Genomic DNA, 19,498 nt, shown 5'->3' with positions numbered 1-19,498 from the left:
GAGTCCGAGCGCACCGCCGCGAGCCCCGCGTGCGTGTGGCAATATCTATGTGTACACCAAGAACTCCCCGCGCACGAGCCTCGCGAGGTGGGGCAACACTGGATAAACACATTGTATTATGGAATGGCCCCTGCACCCAGAGCGAGGCGCTGCAAGGGTATGCCCACGGGTAAAGTCCTGACAGAAGTCCGGACATGAGCCCTCGCGTGCGAGCAAAATGCATGCGGGTATTCTGCAGTGCGTGCAGAGATATCGCCGCATGCGCGCGGGGCTCGCGCCCGTGCGCTCGGACTCGCACTGCACATCGCGCGGCAGTGCGCGAGGGCGGTAGGCGCTGTGGCCGGGCATCGGCAGGCTACGAGCCGACCCCGCGCGACACTTCCCTTCTCGCGCGAGGGCACACACACACCGGTGCTACAGTGCACTCCTCGGTGCTCGCCTTCAGCTCACCCCGGGGCATGTGCGCGTGCGTTAAAGCGCAACTGACCGGGGTGTCCCATGGGCACTGGCGGGATATCGCGACGGGGTAACTACCTCCCTTGCCTTCAGCAGATCCTTCAACTCCACACCGCCAACACACGCGAGAGCATGTCGAGAAAAGCTCCGCATGCCCCTTTGCAGCACACACTCCAGTATCTCTGTACATAAGTATTATTTATAAAATCCTCAAATATCTACCCAACGTCGCATCTCGAGGGCCAAAGGCCCACACGCGCCGTGGCAACGCCACGGGTGAGAACTAGTGACCTTGAAGGGGCCGGGAAGGGTCTGCCGAAGCCCGGACATCAGCCAAGTAAGACCTGAGGTAGGCGCCGATGCGGGAAGTGGGAGGAGGGTTTGTTCAAAGCTATTGCTCAGTTGAAACACTTATTGGAGGGAGTCAATAAAGCTTTAAAGCATCATTTAGTAATCATCCCGGCGTCAATCAGAATTCAACAGCCCACTTTTGCGCACAGGTCGAGAATTCCCGCTAAGTACAACAAATTTCTCTGTTCATTCCATGCCACCTTGCTCTGAGCAGCTCCGATGAGCTTTTCGCGGGGTTTGAAGACTTTTTGCGGCGAAAACACGAATTAGCGCCCGTAAAGCGTTCCTGGAGGACTGCCGAACGGTCCGGACGGGCAACCGCCCTGGTGCTGGAGGACCGCCGAAAGTCCGGACGTGGGACCTCAAATAGTCCGGACATGAAAGTCGCAAAAATGGGCGTTTGTCGGCGGTCCCTCTATAGGCGCTTTCGGGGGTCCTGTAATAGGCGGATTCAAGAGTACACGATCGGGGGTATCGCAGGGGATGATACGGCGCGGTTGGACTCCTGTGGACGCCAGAGGACGAGCGGAGGACGACGGACGGGAGGAGATCACGGCAAATGCGTAGCGAGTGGTACAGGCGACGCGCCCCAGGTTGTACCACATTCCAACAAACCGCGGCCTCCCCAACACTCTTGGGCTTCAGGGTGTGCCACCCCAGATGTGAGGCCGAAGGCGTCCATTGCTCTCTGGGCGCCATCCGACCCTGCCATCGTCGCCGCTTCGGCTCGGGGGGAGTCGATGAAGCGACGCTAGGCGACGCTCTCGGGAGCACGCTTGGGCTCCATTGTCCGTCATCGGAAGTCCCTCGGTCCCGCACCTGGTCCAGCCGGTCGCTCGCGTCTATCCAAATAGAATCGGTCGAACTTGGCATGCCGCGGTACCGTTTGCTGACAAAACCTCGACTTTATCGTGCCCCCAGTGTCTCGTGGACCGTCCTGACGCTGAGCGCTGATCCCTGCACATCAGGGTTCGCGGGGTCTGCTGGCCGGCGCGAGATGGAACCTAACGCGACGTGGGTAAGACGCGAGCATGCGACATCGAAGATACGTGCGTACGTCCCGAGGACGCATTCGGAGGTTTTGACAGGCCAGGATGAACGTTTAGCCACCTGCCCCCTGCCCGAGATGCGCGGACTCCAGCAGCAGCGAGCTCTGGCCCATCTGTTCCCAACAGTCCCACCTTCAGCACCGACGCCTTCGTCGTCAGAGGCAATTGTTGTGCGCAGTGCCGTGGGTAGGGCTTCGTCTGAGAAGCAGCATCATATCCGCTAGCGATTCAGAGGTTGCGAGAGGCGAGTGTGCAAACCTTCCCCACCTGTCTACGTTGCATGGCGACCTCCCCACGACGTTTCCCGCGACGTGCTGTGCGATAGGCTCACGGGAGCGTACACGCGCTCTACGCATAGCGACGGGGGTGTGGGGCTGCTCTGTGGAGATGGCTTGGAACTTGGACGGCGGGCGACGCTACTCGGCCCGTCGCTCGTGCTAGAGCACAAATGGGTTGTGGATCATTCGATGTGCTGGCTGCAATGTAATAGGATTGTCGACTTCGCTGTTGTGGTGGCACTGGGCGGTAGTTGGTGGACGTGGCCCGAAATTCGGTCAACATACTTACCAGATACGTTCGGGCCGACGTCTGGATGTTGGCGACTGTGGATGGATAAACGAATGTGACGCGTCAACACCCGGCTGCTCGAAGGGCCGGGGCACACGATGCATGCGCACTACAGGTGGGTGCGCCGCATCCGCAAGCAAGCGAGTCGCATGCGCTGCAGAGGATGATCAGACAGAGAGGGTCGAGACTGTAAAGATCCGAGAGCATACTTACCGGCGTGAGATGAGAGTCGAAGCCTGCACTCAGGCCGACCCTGCACTGCGCGGGCCGCACGATTGCACCGATCGATCGCGCGCACGTCCTGTGGGGGGCAGCGCGGTTTCCGCAAAGCTCGAAGACGCCGGCACGCCGCTTAGCCGGGCCCGTCCGATCGCGAACACGTACTTACGAGTGCCGCCGATTCGCCGACACCAGACAAAACCCAGAGGCCGATCGGATGTGTGAGCTGACCTTGCGTCTAAATACCGCAAGCACGCGTGCGCCCACCCTTCTTCGGAGGCCGGGTGTACCGCGCGCGCGGGGAAGAGTGACGACGAAGCAATGCGCGGAGGCCTCGCGCCCGCCTGCGTCTGCCGTCCCCGCGGTGCGTCGCCCGTCTAGTCGTCGACCATAGAACGCGGAAGCTCGCGCCGGCTCGACTCTCGAATCCGCGAAGTTCGGACGCGGGCGCCGTCCGAAACGCCTTCCCCGCTTCCGAGTTCTCGTGAACACGCGCCGCGGGCGGCGCGCGGCGAGGAGGCAGGCTATCCGGATGCCTCTTTCGAACACCGGTTGGGATGATGACGATGCCCCGGCCGCTCGTCACCCCGTGGCGCCGTGAGCATCGCCGTGCTACGCTTTATCGAGCATCTCCAAAGTACCGGGTCGTCGCTTGTCGTCGCCGAGGGTAAGTTTTGAGGTGAGTCGCAGAGCGGGCACACGCGGGGCTCCAGTTTGAGTAGAGAACACGAGAAGGAAGAAGATGCTGCGCACGCCAAGAGGGAAGCCACTGGCGAGTTACTCCATCGGGCGTGCGGACGTCAACTGAGGTGGTGCGTGCACCCGTGAATCGAGAAATCGCCTGAGTCGGAGAGCGCTAAGTAGTTTCCCAGCGCCCTGTCCAGGGTCAGCGCAGAAGGGATAAGTTCAGGCCACGGCTGCCCCCCGCGCCGAGGACGGGTTATGCTATGATACATGGATGGGCCCGAGGTGGGTAGAGGGCAACGATGAGGATAAGTGGGTACGGGCGGAGGCTGGTGTGTGCGTGCGTGCGTACACCCAGCCACATGCGCGCGGGCGAGTGCGGGGATTAGGGCGCGATCGTGTTAGTCTACCTTCCCGCCGGACGCGCTCCACGCGCGCGCCGCGGCGGCATAGAACCCGAGCATCTGCCACTGGCAGTCCGGGCGCGTGCGGGACGGACGCTTGGCATAATGGACGAGGTGAGGGCGAGGCGGAAGTGACGTGGGTTGTGGGACGGGACATTATGCCGATGTCGACGAAGGGATGTGCTATGAGGAATCGAGAGTGCGATGCGAAGGTCTTGTGGATGCTGCGAAGGGATCAAGCTACATGGGCGTGGGCAAGAGAGAGAAGCGAGCTGTGTGAAAGCTAATTGCGACAGGGCTCGATGCGGAGAACAACAGATGATGTGACAAGATAGACGAACGAACGAGACTGGCGACGAAAACGAGGATTCCACTCCAGTCTTCCGGTAGCAGAGAGAGGCCCCGAGGGCCGGTGTGACCAGAGGCGGGGGAGGGGGCGAAGGCGAAGGTTGTTAAGTCGGACGCTGCGGGCTAGCCGCCAGTGCGTCTGCGGGTCACGCTGAACATGCCGAACATGCCGATGCTGCTCCGCCGAGACTGCACTTCGATGCGCGCGAGCTCCGCCTCCCACGCGCGCATCTCGTCGACCTCCAAGCCGAGCTGCAGACCCAGCCCGGTCGTCTTGAGCCGATCCTTCCTCGCCCGGTCGTCGTCGCCATCTCCGGATTCCCTCCCCCGCTTCCCTTCCCCCTCCGTCCCGCGTGCCTTGCGCCTCACCTTCTCAACCGCACCCAGCATGCTCTCACCCAAGCCCGACTCCCGTGCGCGCCACCCAGACGGCCTGTCGTGCGAACTGGACGCGCTGGACCTCGAGTCCGTGCTGGAAGTGAGTTCGGGTGGTTCCGACTCCGATGCGGCGGAGTGAGTGAACGTGAAATGAGACTTGTCTCGAGGGCCGGCGGAGGTGTGCGGTCTTCGGGGCATCTTCTTGCGAGGCTTCCCGTCCGCCATCCGGTGGCCGCTGCTGCTCGAGCTTGTCTGCGCCGGTGTCTGGGGAGGAGAGGGAAGGCCGTGCGCGTCCGCAGCGGCGCCAGTCGTCTCACCGTCTTCTTCGCCGCGCTTCCTCCATGGGCTCTTTGATTTGCTGCGCTGCGCGAGCTCCTTCTGCTCCGCCCACTTCTCCATGGCAATCCGGCGTTCAGAGGCGTTTGTGGACACGACGGTGACCTCCTGCGGTTCCAGATCCAGTGCGTCAGACCCTCCTGGGCCCGTGACGACAACCTTGACGCGTAGGAAAAAGCGCACGGACGCGAACTGGCTGTGCATGGTCTCGCCAATCGCCCACCGGAAATGGCCGCGGTTCTGAGGCCATTGGAGAGTAACGTTCTTGACCGCCTGGCCCGACGGATCAAAGTCGAAGGAGCTGGCGTCAGCCGTGACAATGGTGGACGTAAGAGTCTTCGCGGGAGGTTCTGACAACGCGACGCTTGGGGATGCTGATATCGAAGATGTGGGGGAAGCGGAAGGTTTGGAGGAGCGAGGGATCGGGATGGCGGACGTGGTCCCGGCAGAGTGGGGCGGCGATAACAAAGGCGCTGTGGATGACGTACTCGCCACTGACGCGAATGTTGCTTGGCTGGAGTTTGGGTCGTACGGTGACTGCGGGCCTGCAAGATAGTCTCCGAAGCGAGTGTTGGTGGGGGTGGGGGTGTCGTCAGAGGAATGTGATGAGGAGGACGGAGATGTTGGGGACAACGTTGCGATGGGGGACGCGGTAGCTGCAATAGAATGGTTGATACCACTCGTTACCAAGGGTGCGGGGGCGGAGGGGGTAGTGTGCAGCTCAATGCGACGTTCAATGGATATCGCCGCACTTCGTATTGAGACACCCGTGTCGACAGGTTGCAGAGAGACTGTTGTACGCACAAGGTCGGAGGGGCCGATTGGGGCAGTGGGCACTGCGATGTTGTAGCGGAGGACCGGTGCTCGGGGCTTGGTCGTTTGGTGCGGCAGCGGTGAGTGGAGTGGGTACCTGGGGGGAGGAGGTGTTGACTGGGGGGCGTCATAGCGGATTATGGCGAGGTCATAGTAGCGCACTATGCGGGATCCAACGGCTGGGATGGGCGCGTGCTCGAGTACTATGATAGAAGGATGCGCGTGTAAGAGTGTGCACTCGACAAATTGCGCGGGGTCGTGCGAGGAAGGAGATGGGAATAAACTCACTAGCTTCTAACCTCCAGAATACGCGGTAATCTTGAAAGTTCGCGGTGCTGAAGCCTGGGTTGCGCTTTGGTAGAGTGAGCTTGAAGGGGAACTCCAGCTCGCCTACGTCGGCAAAATCTTGGGTAGGTGGCTTGACCCATACGACGTCGGAGTGATCTACGACCAGGGTAGAGCGGATTTGGCGAGTGCGGGTGAGACGCGTCTGGTAGCATCGTATAGAAATGGAGAGCGACTTCGCAGCTATAGGCCTGCCGTCGGAGTCTAGTTTTGTGCGGACGACTAGGGGAGGGTTAAGACGCGTGGGGGAGGGGGGAGGGGAACACGTACTGCCTTCGACACGAACGGGGGTGAGGCCAAGGTAGCCTTGGTGGGGGAAGAAACGGCCGCCTGCGTTACCCCGTGTCGCGGAGAGGACGAGGTGGACCATGGGGCGGGAGAGGGGGGACGAGGAAGGGCCCGGGACGATATAAGTAGGCGAACATTGGGTGATCCAACAACATCCATCCCAGCCGGTCCATAGAATTCCTGACCCTTCTTCGTTTCTTCCATTATTTAATTATTTACCGACGTCTTGCCCTTCTCAGCCGCCTCCCATCCTCGCCCGATCCGCAGGCGCCCGGAGTCTGTCTCTCGTCCGCCCGCCATGCCGTCCACACTCTATGTCCCCGTGCTCTGCGCGGGCATGCTCCTCACTGTCTGTCTCAGCATCTCTTGCTCCTTTATGCGCGTCTGACACGTTCGTCTTCCAGGGCTCCAGTAATTCGCTATGGAGCAAGTGGCAGGTCCGTCGTTCATCGTCGTGGCACGTCCTTGGGGTTCCGCCGCTCATAGACCCGCATACAGGACATGCAATGTGTAGAGAACTGTGACGGTCCTAACCCTGTCCTGTATGAGCAACCGGTGTGGCAAACCCTACAGATGTTCCGTGCGTATGCTTGCTACGTTCGCTTGCGCCTGCTCACTCATGTCACCATCCGCCATAGTCGGAGAGATGCTTTGTACGTGTGCTTCTCTTGCCATTCCACCCTACCCTCACCCGGCCTGGTGCACGCACCTCGATCAGGCTTCCTTCCCGTCATCTTCTCTTGGCTGCGTGCACGGCGCCAGGCTCAGCCGTTGAGCCTTCCTGCGGATTCCGAAGAGGAGCCAGCCGCCGGCGCAAAGGTTGCCACTCCACAAGCCCACCTCGATGGCTGGAAGATTCTACTTCTATGGTTCCCTGCTGCCTGTGACCTTACCGCAACCACGGTGCGTTCGCCGACTCGGTTATTGACCCGGTGTTCTCATGCTGATGGCATTCATGCGTCTGGGCCTCCGCTTTCGTCACAATGCACATATACAGCTGATGAATGTTGGGCTATTATACACGCCGGTTTCTATCTATCAGATGACTCGCGGTGCCATCGTCCTCTTCGTCGGTGTCCTCTCGGTCATCTTCCTTCACAGACGGCTTTGGTTGTACCAGTTGAGTATCTTCGATTCTTCCATCCTCTGCTCTCTCGCACCTTCATGAAGTAATGAACCCTGACCTTGATTCTCAAGATGGATGTCCCTTGTCACCGTGATGGCCGGTGTTTCCTTGGTCGGTTTGAGCGGCTCTATGATCAAGGATTCCGTCAAGGAACCGAGCACAAGCTTGAATGAAGAAGAACCTGCCGGGGAGCCTGAGGTTACACGCGTCCTTGTCGGTCAGTTCGTCTCCTGTCCGAAGGAATCGTCCCATTAACTTCATTAATTGCGCAGGAGTGTTTCTCATTCTTTTCGCCCAGATTTTGTGCGTTTTGTGTACCGTCATTGATATCTGATGTCATCTAACGGCCTCCCCCCTTCCATGCATGGTCCATTAACTCCGTGACGCGGCAACACGATGCCCGCTGTCGTCCCTCTCATCAGCACCGCTGCGCAATTCGTGATCGAAGGTAAGAGTCGCTTGCCCCCCGCAGTCAACTCACGAGAACGAGAACACGTGCTCATAAGTTGTCACAGAGAAGATCATGGGTCGGTACTCGGTGGCCCCACTTGTGGCCGTTGGGTATGAAGGCCTATTCGGTACACTAAGCATCGTGATTGCTATGCCGCTCCTCGCGCGCTTCGCATCCGTGTCGCCTTTCTTCGATTTGCCTCGTGGATGGCACCAGATGATCGACACCCCGGCGGTGCTCTACAGTGGGATTGTCATCGCCTTTTCCATATCGCTCTTCAACTTCTGCGGCTTGAGCGTTACGCGTCATGTCTCCGCCACGGCTCGGAGCCTCATCGACACGTGCAGGACCCTTCTCATCTGGATTGTGAGCTTGGGTCTTGGATGGGAGGTCCTCTTGTTCCCCATGTCCCTGCTCCAGATCGGTGGCTTTGGTCTCCTTGTGTGAGTACCTGCATCATTTGATCCTTGGACCTTATTGACTGTTGTGTTCCAGATACGGCACAGTAAGTCGCTGTCACTGGCCCTCAAAGTCCACGATCTATGTTTGCTGACATGAATTTCTAGCTCCTTTTCAACCATATCGTTGCGCCTCCGCGCTTCTTGCGACCAGCGTGGGAGGGCGTTATTGGTACGAGCGATGACCAAGCGGAGACGCAGACTCTGCTGGCCGAGGAAGCACTCGAAGACACCGCCGTCCTCCCGTCGGATCTTGGCCGCAGCGGTTTCGATGTCGTGCCCCCGCAAGAGCACCCCCACCATGCCCACTCTCGTCGCAGCACCGGTGCTGCGACGGAGGGTGCCTAATTCTTGACCTCGGCCAATGCTCTCTAGACACATACAGCTCATGGACTGGACACGATGTCCTAGAGCGCTCTGGAGGGGTTCCGTATCGAGATGTTGGACTCGGCTTAGGTTACCTCTGTACATTATATTTGCTCAGGGTGTGACTGCCCCTAACGCGAGGAGCTATCATGCGGAATGACCGACCAGTTGGCGGGGATGTCCTTGATGACTTGGACTGCGAGGTCGCTATTGACTAGTTTCTGGAAACAGGGGTGGGTGATAGATCGTACGACAAGTATAGATATGTTAACCCATGCGCATACGGGGCGTCGGCTCCGTGCGCGGCGGGGGGTTGCAGTCAGGGTTGTCAGCCTCGGGATCAATGGTTGCATTCGGCAGATCTGTCTTGATCGCCGGCGCCCGCCGCGGACCGTTTGCCCGAGCTGTCCGAGCGCGCGCGACCACTTGGCGTCGCCTCTTCTCCTAGCCACTGGCCAGGCTCTCGCTACAGTGCGCGACCCCGATCAGCGAAGCGGCGACTCCCCGAGCCAACACAGGAGTGGCCGGGGCGGTTTGGCCGAGACCGTCGCGCGGTGACGGCCATATGGCGAGTCGAGCAGTGCCCCGACATGAAAAATGGCCGTCGGCGCGTCGAGCGCGTTCTTCTGGACTTCCAATCTCGATGTCCGAGCAGAACGCGCGTACGAGTGGATGCGTGTGTCGACCGTCGCTGGGGCGTGCCAGCGCTTGTCGCCTGGCGCGCGTGCTCGAGGAAAGCACGACGCGTGGGGTCGCTAGCTCCGGTGTGGGCTTGTTCGGCTAGGACACGAGCCGCGAATCGTGTGTCCGCGGTTCTAGCCCCAGCCACGCGACGGAAGTAGCAGAGTCTCCGCTGCTACGCTGTCAGACGATCGCGCTCCTGTAGAGGGTGCGGTAGCAGCAGTAAAGGAGCTGGGAGTTCCGGCGAGGCTGAGGAGCCCGAGGGAGCGGCTCACAAGAACAAGGTTGGGGATCGAGCGCGCGGGCCGCACCCAATCTGGCGGGGATGATCTTCACGCTTGACTGATCGCACCGGGCTCGGGATATCCGAGAATAGCCGCCCGTCCACTCGTCCCTTTGATCCGTGACCCAGCCCGCTCCCGAGACGCGAAGCCACATCGCGGCCGCACCTCACCTCAGTCCAAGCTCCACTGCATTCCAACGGATGGAGCTGGACGCTCGAAAGCACGCGGCCCAGTCGTGCCGCGCGCAGCCGCCTGGAAGACCCTGCGCGCCGCTGGACGGGGAAGAGCCACGGTCGTGCGCGCGTGCTCCGTTGACCCACAAATCCACGAGGCCACAGGCGGCGGCGTCGTTCGTCAGCTTCCGACCACCATCGGAGGTGCATGCACGCGGTAACCACTCGACCCATGCAGCGGCGGTGCTTGCTGATACTTGTTGCTTTTCCTGTGCTGCACACATTCGTGGGCACGCATAATGAAATCTCAACTTCAAGGGAAGGTTGATGAGATCCTCCAATATGTACCCACACCATGCGCGATCGGATTGGCTGTGCAATTGAGGGCGATCAAGAATGTGTGTACCTGATGAATAATTCCTACACTACACGGCCTAGGGTTCTCATACTACGTAGATGCGGCAACGTCGACTTCATGCGCAGCTGAAGTATGCGCTGAGCTCAAGATTAGCATAATGCGAATATATTTTTACAAGTAAAGGTCAAGCCGTATGCCCCGTGGCTGAGTTGGTTACAGCGTCCGACTGTTACGACTTGTGGTGATCGGAAGGTCGTGAGTTCGAGCCTCACCGGGGCAGTTGTTTTTCCCTCGGTCTCTGTCTACTCTTGGTGAATACAAAGCCGTATGTACGTGGCGTCAACGTCGACTGATCTTACAAGCGAAACATACGCCCCTCTAAGTCTCGAGTTGCATGAAAAAGGCATTCTTCCGCACGCAGTGTTCACCAGATAGTAAGCCTGAGTCCAGTGCGTGAGATATCATACTCGATTACACGGCATGTCATTACAATGTCTCTAGGAATATAGGTCTATCTTCCCATCTACTCAATCTTGACCTTGGATGGTGGCGAAATGAATGTCGCCTGTAGCCATAATCAGTACAGCGGCCCTTCACAGCTGTATGAAGGCGCGACGCGACTCACCGTGACAAATTTCAGCACCTCGTCGATCAACACGACGGGGGCGCTCAGGTAGAGTACAGCTGACCACTCAGCCCAGTTGAGCGGCGTGATCTGGAACAAAGTCTGCGCGATGTGAGGATGATGTCAGAACTTTTGTCACGGTGGGCAGGTCGAGGGTTCGATACGCACCGTGAAGAAGGGGATATACAGGATCGCGACGTGGAGCGCCATACTGAGCGCGATCGCACCGACGAGGAACGGGTTCTTCCACAGCGGCAGGCGGAGCAAGCTCTCGTTCTCCGAGAGCGAGTTCATAGCGTTGAACATCTCGACGGTGACGAGGATCGAGAGCGACATCGTCGTGGCACGGTGCGCCATCTCGTTCGTGAACATCTCGCACCCGATCTCGGGGAACATCGTCGAGCACTGGTGGAAGTGCGTCTGTGGGAATGGTTGGTGATCAGTGTTCAAGCATCTGCACGGATGACAACAGCACGGCTTACGAGCTGATGGAAGGAAATCTGCGGGCCTCCGGTGTAGAACATGAACCACCACGCGTAGCCGGCAACGGTCGCAACGCCGACGTAGATGCCGATGACCATGTAGCGGAAGAAGAGCCATTTGCCGACGATGGGTTCGCGACTGTCACGAGGCGGAACACGCATGATGCTGTGGTCGGGAGGGTTGAAGCCAAGCGCGGTCGCGGGGAGACTGTCGGTGACGAGGTTGACCCAAAGGAGTTGGACGGGAATGAGCGCCTCTGGCATGCCGAGGAGAACAGTGAGGAAGATGGAAACTACTTCGCCAATGTTGGATGAGATCAGGTAGCGGATGAACTGCTTCGTGTTGTTGTAGATCAAACGACCCTCCTCGACAGCTTGCTCGATGGTCGCAAAGTTCGAGTCTGTAAGCACCATATCTGCGGCCAGCTTGGCAACGTCGGTACCACTGCCCATCGCAACACCGATGTCAGCCTTCTTCAGCGCAGGCGCGTCATTGACACCGTCGCCGGTCTGAAAGCAGCGTCAGACGAGGTCGAATGCAATGTAATATGGGACCGTACCATCGCAACAACTAGGCCCTGGCTTTGCAGAATGTCGACGAGTTGGCTCTTGTGCGTCGGCTCCGTGCGGCTGAACAGACTTGCGCGCAAGACGGCGTTAACCTTCTCCTCTTGACTGAGCTCATCGAATTCACGACCAGTGTAACTTTTGCCAGTGAGGTCCTCGTTCTCGCCGAAAATGCCGATCTGCCTGCAAATCGTCTCCGCGGTACCCTTGTTGTCGCCTGTGATGCAGATGACGCGAATCCCGGCAGCTTGGCACTGTGCGACGGCGGGGCGCACTTCGGGACGGGGAGGGTCGAGCATGCCAACGACGGAAACAAAAGTGAGGTCCTTCTCAAACCGCGAGTAGTCCGCCGTCGTCTCAGCAGGGTAGTGAGTGAGGTTGGTAGGTTGGTTGTCGGCGTAAGCAAGCGCGAGTGTACGAAGACCATGATTCCCGTATGCGATGGTGCTGCGAAGGATGGAATCGCGAAGCTGTGGAACAAGAGGAATAACACGACCGTCCACGAGGACAGACGTGCAGCGCTCAAGGACAGACTCGGGAGCACCCTTGACATAGAGGACACCGGTGCCGTTGCGACGAGCAAGAACCGACATCATCTTGCGGTCACGAGAGAACTCGAAAGTCTGGATGCGGGGGATGATTCGCTCGTAGTAGTCGTTGCAAGCATTCGCGCGGGCGGAGGGCGCCAGAGTCGACAGGCTCTTCGCGAGCTCACCGTCAGGGCAGGGAAGCTTCTCCGCCAGCACTTTCAGCGCGGCCTCTGTGGGCTCGCCAATGTTTGTGTAGACTTTCTTGTCCTGCGCATTAATTAACGTCCGCTCTACTGTCAAAGATTAGGCTTGGAATGAACGTACCGCATTGTAGACAATCTTTGACTCGTTGCAAATGGCACTGATCTCGGCCAGGCGAAGCAAGGGTTCTGAGCTAACACCGACGACAGCCTTGCCATCAGCGGGAGTCACAGAGCCATTGGGAGCGAACGTCGTGCCCTCCACAAGGTACTCCCGGGGCGTCCCAGAGATGTCAATGACAATGAACTACAAACCGGTATAAGTCAACAGCATACTTGGGGGTTTTGAGAGCAACACACCTTGTTAACACTCATCTGGTTGGTCGTCAAAGTCCCAGTCTTGTCAGAGCAGATGACGTTTGTGCATCCCAAAGTTTCCACCGACGGCAGGTTGCGGACGATCGCATTCTTTTGAGCCATCTTCTTGGTACCAAGAGCAAGGCATGCGGTGATGACAGCGGCAAGACCTTCCGGAATGGCGGCGACAGCGAGAGCAACGGCGATTTTAAAGTAGTAGACCGCGCCCTTGAGCACTCCGTGATGCGCAGGGTCCCAGAAGTGACGGACGTTGACAATCCAAACCAAGATACAAATGACAGTGATGACCTTCGCGAGCATATCGCCGAAGTCGTCCAACTTGCGCTTCAATGGGGTCTTCTCGCTGATTTGCGACGAGATGGACTTGTGGATGTCGCCAATGGCAGTCTTCTGACCAGTGAACACGACGACAGCGTTACCCTTGCCGTTGACGATGGTGGTTCCCTGTTCAAGTGTCAAAAGGTTGGTCTGACCATCCAGATGTCCACTGTGGCCTCACCGAGAACAACATGTTCGTCATGTCCTGTTTCACCGCCTTCGGATCCGCCACAACATCCGTGAATTTGCTAACACTGGTGCTCTCCCCGGTGAGAATGGCTTGGTCGACGCGGAGGCTGGTAGACGAGATGGAGAGAAGCCTGCAGTCGGCGGGAATCTTATCTCCGACTGCGACCGAGATAATATCACCGGGTACGATGTCCGATGCATGTATACGAGCCCACTGGCCGTCACGAAGGACGCTGGCTTCATCGGGAGAGTATTCCTTCAATGCCTGGGAAATGGTGGTAGTTAAGAACCTGAGGATTGCAGCGAACAGTGCGAGCACTCACATCAATGGCCTTCTCCGCGTTCGTCTCCTGGATCACACCGACAGTCGCGTTGGCGACGAGGATGAGAAGAATGACAAGGGGTTCCACAAACGCGCTCCACCAAGTCGAAGAACCGTCCGACTCTTCGAAGAGGGCGAGAACGAAGGAGACAACAGCCGAAGCGAGAAGGATGAGCACCAACTGGTCCTTGAACTGCTCGAGAATGAGCTCCCATAATGGTGTCGGAGGGTCCTCAGGGAGCTCTGTGAAGTGTATTAGGTGTACATCCGGAAAGTGAAAGGCAATCCACGAGCGTACCGTTCTTTCCGTACAGCTCGGCGTGCTTCGCGGCGGCCTCGGTTGTCAGACCGCGGGACTGATTAACCGAGAAGTGTTGGAGGACACCGTCGCCGGTGCACGTCCACGGGGCGTCCATGTCGCGAAAGCGAAAGGGAGCGGGTGGGGAAAAGGAGGGAAGGAGGAGGGAGGGAGGAGAGAGTGAGGATTACTGAGAACGCGCTCGGCTAAGGCCCGAGGTATAAAAGCAGGCACGCGTCGGTGCATGGGCGCTTCGCTGACGTGGCGAATTCCCTCGGACGCGCGGACGCGCGTCACCCACCGCCCTCTGTCCTCCACGCTTGGGAAACATGTCGTTCGTTCCGGTGCATACATAGGCCGACTCCCACCTCTCTTTTCCAGCCGTGTGCGTCCGAAGCGACTTTACCGGGTTCTGTGTGGGTGTATCCCGAGGTACGCGCCTTGGCCCCCACGAACCACGTTCTTCAAACGCAGAGTGTGGGGTCGAAAGGCGCCCTCCTGAACGTTCTCGCACAAGTCGCTGGCTCTTCCGTTCTCATACGAACATCCTCCCGTGTCTAAGTATGTTTCCTTCCAGTCTTGTTACGGCACCGTGAGAATTGCGTACCAGAGATTCCCAGTGGTTCCCGTTAATCAGGGCAGGCTGGAACCTCACGACGCACGCGAGGGAAGAGTCAGGCGAGCTCTAAAGGTCTTGGTATCGTACATATCCTTGTATCCTGCTGCACGGGCGATCAACATATGATCTCCTCTTGCATGGGACCTCTCAGTGATTAGTTCTTGAGTCTGTGCGCAAGTGCTGGGGGGAGCTCCGGGCGGGAAAAGGCTAAAGAGAGAAGAAGGTTCGGTCTTGGCCGAGGGACTGCTGAGACGGCCACAGTGCAGGCGCTGGGTCTCCCCGGTCTGTGACGACAACCTCCTCGGCGGTGTCCTCGACTGTCGAGTTTCATCTCCGGACCCGCCTCTCGTCCACCCGCTTGCCTCCTCCTCGAGCTCCCTCTCGCCATGGGGAACAGCGCTTCGTCGGGCCGTGGCCACCACGATGAGACCGTCGATTTCGGGCATCTTGCCCCACAGGGGATCTACACCGGTCCTCGAGATTGGAATCAGGGTGCGGTCACTCAGTTCATCGTTGAGCGCAAGCTCGCCCCATTCTACCGCCCTCTCGAAGACTACGAGGATTCCTGGGACGACGAACAGATCCTCGCAGCGCGCAAGGCCCCTCCCGAGGCTGACGAATCCGACCCTCCACGCGCCGACCCTGCCTCCAGCTCCTCGTCCAAAGGTCACAACAAGCGACCCAGCACCATCAAGGAGACACCCCGGCACTACGAGGCTGCGATTTATAGAGGGGCAGTAGAATGTCCCATTTGTTTCTTGGTGCGCATCGTCTATACCCTTCCTTTCTCCGCCAACCCCCTTACGCGCGAACAGTATTATCCTTCCAACATCAACCGCTCGCGCTGTTGTGACCAGGCGATATGCACCGAATGTTTCGTCCAGATCAAGAGGAACGAGCCCACTACCACCCACCTCGTTTCAGAGCCGGCCGCGTGCCCATATTGCGTTCAAGAGAACTTTGGCATCGTCTACACGCCTCCCACCTGGCGGGCCGGACTTGGCAGCGACGGCAGCGTGAGTAACTGCCCGACGTGTGTATGCAACGTTTCCGTTGACGAGTCGGCGTCGTTACCCCACCATCGTAGACACCACCCTCATGGCCTGAGTCACCAAAGAACACATCTGATGCCGCAGGCCACTCCTCGATGAAGCGCCGGAGAAAGAGCTTTGGAGCCAATGATCCTGAAGTCGTTACTGTCGGTAGGTTGTGGCCCTAAATTTCCGTGTCTTTGGGATCTCATGCCCTCCAAGACCAAATCCATCCCGATTGGGAGGCGAAGCTTGCCGCCGTGCGGGCTGCGGTCGCACGCCGTGCCAACAGACGGATTATCATGCGTCAAGTCGGCGACCGGCTCATCCCTGTCGGCGTTACGAGTGGTCGCGTGCATGCGATGCCGGAGGAGGGCACTTCCGACGCATCCGACGGCGACCGGGGAAGCCGACGGTCCAGGCGCAGGCAACAGCAGCAAGACCTCAACCAGTTCTTGGGCTCCATGGGATTGGCTGGACAGGATTTGGAAGAGGTCAGTAGTAGTAATGTTGTGCATTTACTATGGGCACTGATCAGTTGCACGCCCAGCTTATGGTCATGGAAGCTATGCGGCTCTCCTTATTGGAACACGAAGCTCAGCAGCGTAAGCAACAGGAGGAAGAGGCCAAGAAGCAGCAGGAAACTGGAGATGCGTCAAGCGCAACGGCCCCACCGAACGATGCCTCTTCGTCGCAGGGAGGCTCTTCGGCTACGACCCCTCCTCAGGTAGTCACCGCGTCTCAGACCACCCAGCCTGTTCAAGCACCGGCCCCTGTACCCGTGCCAAAGCCGATCACAGACGAAGCCAGGTCGAGGTCATCTACATCCGCCCAGTCTACTGCATCATCTCCTAGCGCTTCCGGTCATCTGACGCCTCCCGACTCTTCTACCCGTCGCCGCCATAGTCGTAGTCGCAGCCGCAGTGGCCGGTCAACACCCACCTCGCAGTACGGAGCCATCAGCGCCGCTGTCCTTAGCGCTGCCTCAACCGCTAGTGCGTTGGCCACTCCCGAGCCTAGAGGCGATTCGACGGCACCGTCTATGCCGGCCGCGGCCCCTATTGGTCCACCTATCGTTGCGAACACTCCCTCGTTACACTCGGACAACACCCCGCCCCCCGAGCCTACTGCTGTCCCTCAAGCGGAGATTGTCCCCGAGGTCGTCAACACCGCAGATGATCAGCTCGGCATTGGTGAAGGCGATGCCGTCGTGCCCACTGTTGATTCGCCACCAACTCCCGAAGTCTTGTCCTCGCCCCCTGAGTCGACATCCAACAAGCCGCTGCTAGATTCACCGGGCTCGCCGTCTCCTCTGTCCATCGTCGACGAAGACACGCCAACAACCGCTGCCGCATCTAGCTAATCTCGCTCTATCGGAACATAACCATGTACACTAATTCTTCCTATCCCGTACGTGAGTCTGGGATTTCGTCGCTGACTTGCCGGTATTGAGGATCTTTTCAGCGCTGCAGCGCGGCGCCTAGATTCTAATTCCCTCTCGGACATGCCGTTCATGCTTTCTTGCACTTGACGCACCCCTCTACGATCAGCACGATCACGAATCACCCTAGGCCGTACAGTCCTGTGGATTTGTCTGCCCAGTATGCAACCACCTCCCTCACAACCCTCCGTAGCCACGGACAATCCAACCTCCACCTACCCAGTGCGCTGTATCCCGTACCCACTCTCGCGTTTTACGTTTAAGTTGATGTATAGATCCCATCTGTTTCCTGCGCCGCACCCAGCGGTGCGTTCTTTGTACACATGACAATTAATATTCTTCTCGCATGTCTTCGAGGTGACCTCTGCCAAAGTCTCGGCGTTGTGGTGGGGCCCCGGCGTTGAGAATACCCGTGGCCATCGGCCTCAAGCTATCCCGAGCTTGGGAGCAGTACTCTACAAGCATGAGTCGAACGGTGGCGAGCAAACTAAATGAGCGTCCTTGCCCTTCTGGTAATACCACCGCCAGCATCATCCCTGTTGGCGAGTGCGGCGGTGAGTCCGAGTGCTCCTGTCATTGGACCAACCCGTTGACATGATGTGCCAAGGCGGGCATCCCCTGAGATTCCCGTAAGATGGAAATGCACCTCGCATACATTCAGTCGCTGGATCAAGAGATTCCGGCATAGCGCCTTTGATCCTGCAAGTCCCTGAGCCATGTAAGCTTGCTTCCCGAGGTCTCACCCAGGGTTCTCGGCGGTCCCGCAGTCCGAGACGCAAAACGCGGTTCGGTCAGCCATGGAATGGTCGAGAGTGAGTTGTCCGTCCCGACGGACTCGTAATGACGCCTCCTCAGCCGCACAACGAAGAACCCTCCAGGTCCACAACCACGACGGCCAACGTCCATAATCCATCAAAACCATGACGAGCCGCGAAGTGCCCCACATACGGACCCGCGCTGCTGTGCCTCCGGAGCGATCAGTTTCGCGGGGCGTTGCTTCCCAGTCGCGCGAAGATGTGTGAATATATTTTCCCGCCTCCTAAGGCGGACGCGTGCGCGCACGCGGGAGGTCGCTTCGTGCACCCGCGCCCGGAAACATGGTCATCCGAGGCCGCTGCCGTACAAAGCGAGGGCGGGACGTCCCCGCGCAGGGCGCCACGAATGACCTTCCCCACGGCGCGTGGAACACGGATCGAAGGACCGCCGGGGGCAGCTGGCAGCTCGCGTCATGCCCCAGAGCTCCGTCCATGGTCCGCAGCAGGCGGTCACCGCCTACGCGCTCGTCACCCGTCCCGAGCCCCGAACGAGCACGGAAAGCTGGCCTTACGTCCGCGCGCCAGGGTCGCTCTGGGGACGTACAAAACCCCGAGGGATGTGCTGTCCAGGCCCCGCCCACCAGACCCGGATCGTCCAACGTCTTCGAGCTCTCCGCTCTCCGTTCGCGTTCTCCTTCCGCGCTCTCGTGCTCTCGTAACCTCCACACTCCTTTCTCTCTCGCTCTCGTCGCTTTCGCGCATCCCACGCTCTTTTAGCTCTCGCACTCTCTCCGACCCAGCTCTTCATCCTTGAACATGTTCGCCGCCACCCGCTCTGTCGTCTTCGTTGCGCTTCTGAGCGCCCTCGCCCTCGCGGCCCCTGTGAAGCGCTTCGACAACGCACGCTACACGTACTACGACGCCGGGAAGAACGCTTGCGGTTCGACGGACTCGAACACCGACTACGTCATCGCTCTCAGTCCCGAGGTGAGCCGCGCGCAGACCACATCAAACGCTTCGTATCCTCATTTCATCCGTAGTTCTACAACAACGGCGCCAACTGCTGGAGGTCCGTGACGGTTCAGTACAACGGCAAGCAGGTGCAGGCGAGGGCCACCGATGAGGTACGACGTCCTGCTGTTCTCCGTGCTTGGGGCTTCTCCTGAAGATGCTTGCGCCCAGTGCCCCGGCTGCAGCGGTGACCAGGTCGACCTCTCGCGTCCCCTTTTCGCCGCCCTCGCTCCTCTCGACAAGGGTGTCCTCTATGGCCAGTGGTGGTACAACAACTAAGCAGCGCTTCATGTCTTGTCAGTCGACCTGTACGCGCTGCTGATGATGTACGGTGCTCGGAGCCTGTCCTCGGGATTATATGCTGTAATGCCGCTCACGTGAAAGTTTATTTCGTCGTGGTGGTAGGATCTGGATCTACTTTACTCAGTGTGTTACTCAACGGCCTCGGCGTTGTATCGTCGTACGTCTGTAATCCTCGTACCTATAGACCTCGGGATGTATCATACCGTCCTGCTATGATATTATCATCACATGATGGTGATGTAATCCACTGGATTGCAGTCTGAGATCTGAGCGCAGAGCATTGGGACTCGGGAG

At 58.9% G+C, this 19,498-nt stretch overlaps 5 protein-coding genes and 1 non-coding gene across 6 annotated transcripts; 4 read left to right on the top strand and 2 right to left on the bottom strand.

Moving 5' to 3' along the window:
• Window positions 1–4,201: 4,201 nt before the first annotated feature.
• Window positions 4,202–6,320, bottom strand: BXZ73DRAFT_95777 (uncharacterized protein; the record flags this gene model as incomplete). The annotated part of the gene is made up of 3 exons (XM_048026886.1): window positions 4,202–5,808; window positions 5,894–6,172; window positions 6,221–6,320. The coding sequence occupies 3 exons, from the start codon at window positions 6,318–6,320 to the stop codon at window positions 4,202–4,204; spliced, it is 1,986 nt and encodes a 661-aa protein (XP_047883997.1).
• Window positions 6,321–6,536: 216 nt separating this feature from the next.
• Window positions 6,537–8,621, top strand: BXZ73DRAFT_37074 (uncharacterized protein; the record flags this gene model as incomplete). Its single annotated transcript, XM_048017937.1, has 12 exons — window positions 6,537–6,587; window positions 6,643–6,675; window positions 6,737–6,818; window positions 6,877–6,891; window positions 6,957–7,141; window positions 7,236–7,357; window positions 7,436–7,581; window positions 7,637–7,667; window positions 7,787–7,812; window positions 7,880–8,258; window positions 8,311–8,320; window positions 8,382–8,621. The coding sequence occupies 12 exons, from the start codon at window positions 6,537–6,539 to the stop codon at window positions 8,619–8,621; spliced, it is 1,320 nt and encodes a 439-aa protein (XP_047883996.1).
• A 1,708-nt stretch (window positions 8,622–10,329) lies between these two features.
• On the top strand, window positions 10,330–10,415 carry BXZ73DRAFT_t4. The gene has a single exon. It is a non-coding gene; the product is annotated as a tRNA-Asn (tRNA).
• Window positions 10,416–10,658: 243 nt separating this feature from the next.
• BXZ73DRAFT_86431 (calcium-transporting ATPase) lies at window positions 10,659–14,162 on the bottom strand (the record flags this gene model as incomplete). Its single annotated transcript, XM_048024201.1, has 10 exons — window positions 10,659–10,700; window positions 10,761–10,862; window positions 10,929–11,180; window positions 11,243–11,752; window positions 11,803–12,606; window positions 12,664–12,846; window positions 12,900–13,361; window positions 13,417–13,689; window positions 13,715–13,989; window positions 14,045–14,162. 10 exons carry the CDS (start codon window positions 14,160–14,162, stop codon window positions 10,659–10,661), a joined length of 3,021 nt encoding a protein of 1,006 aa, XP_047883995.1.
• An 887-nt stretch (window positions 14,163–15,049) lies between these two features.
• BXZ73DRAFT_37077 (uncharacterized protein) lies at window positions 15,050–17,057 on the top strand (the record flags this gene model as incomplete). Its single annotated transcript, XM_048017939.1, has 5 exons — window positions 15,050–15,424; window positions 15,479–15,679; window positions 15,751–15,865; window positions 15,917–16,188; window positions 16,245–17,057. The coding sequence occupies 5 exons, from the start codon at window positions 15,050–15,052 to the stop codon at window positions 17,055–17,057; spliced, it is 1,776 nt and encodes a 591-aa protein (XP_047883994.1).
• A 1,649-nt stretch (window positions 17,058–18,706) lies between these two features.
• BXZ73DRAFT_73063 (RlpA-like double-psi beta-barrel-protein domain-containing protein-containing protein) lies at window positions 18,707–19,180 on the top strand (the record flags this gene model as incomplete). Its single annotated transcript, XM_048021827.1, has 3 exons — window positions 18,707–18,877; window positions 18,931–19,014; window positions 19,073–19,180. The coding sequence occupies 3 exons, from the start codon at window positions 18,707–18,709 to the stop codon at window positions 19,178–19,180; spliced, it is 363 nt and encodes a 120-aa protein (XP_047883993.1).
• Window positions 19,181–19,498: the final 318 nt, after the last annotated feature.

This window comes from Epithele typhae (genome assembly GCF_022376455.1).
Source record: "Epithele typhae strain CBS 203.58 chromosome Unknown BXZ73scaffold_1, whole genome shotgun sequence".
Taxonomy (NCBI): Eukaryota; Fungi; Basidiomycota; class Agaricomycetes; order Polyporales; family Epitheliaceae; genus Epithele; species Epithele typhae.
Note: the sequence above shows the minus strand (reverse complement) of the source record. Positions and strands in the feature narration are given on the sequence as shown.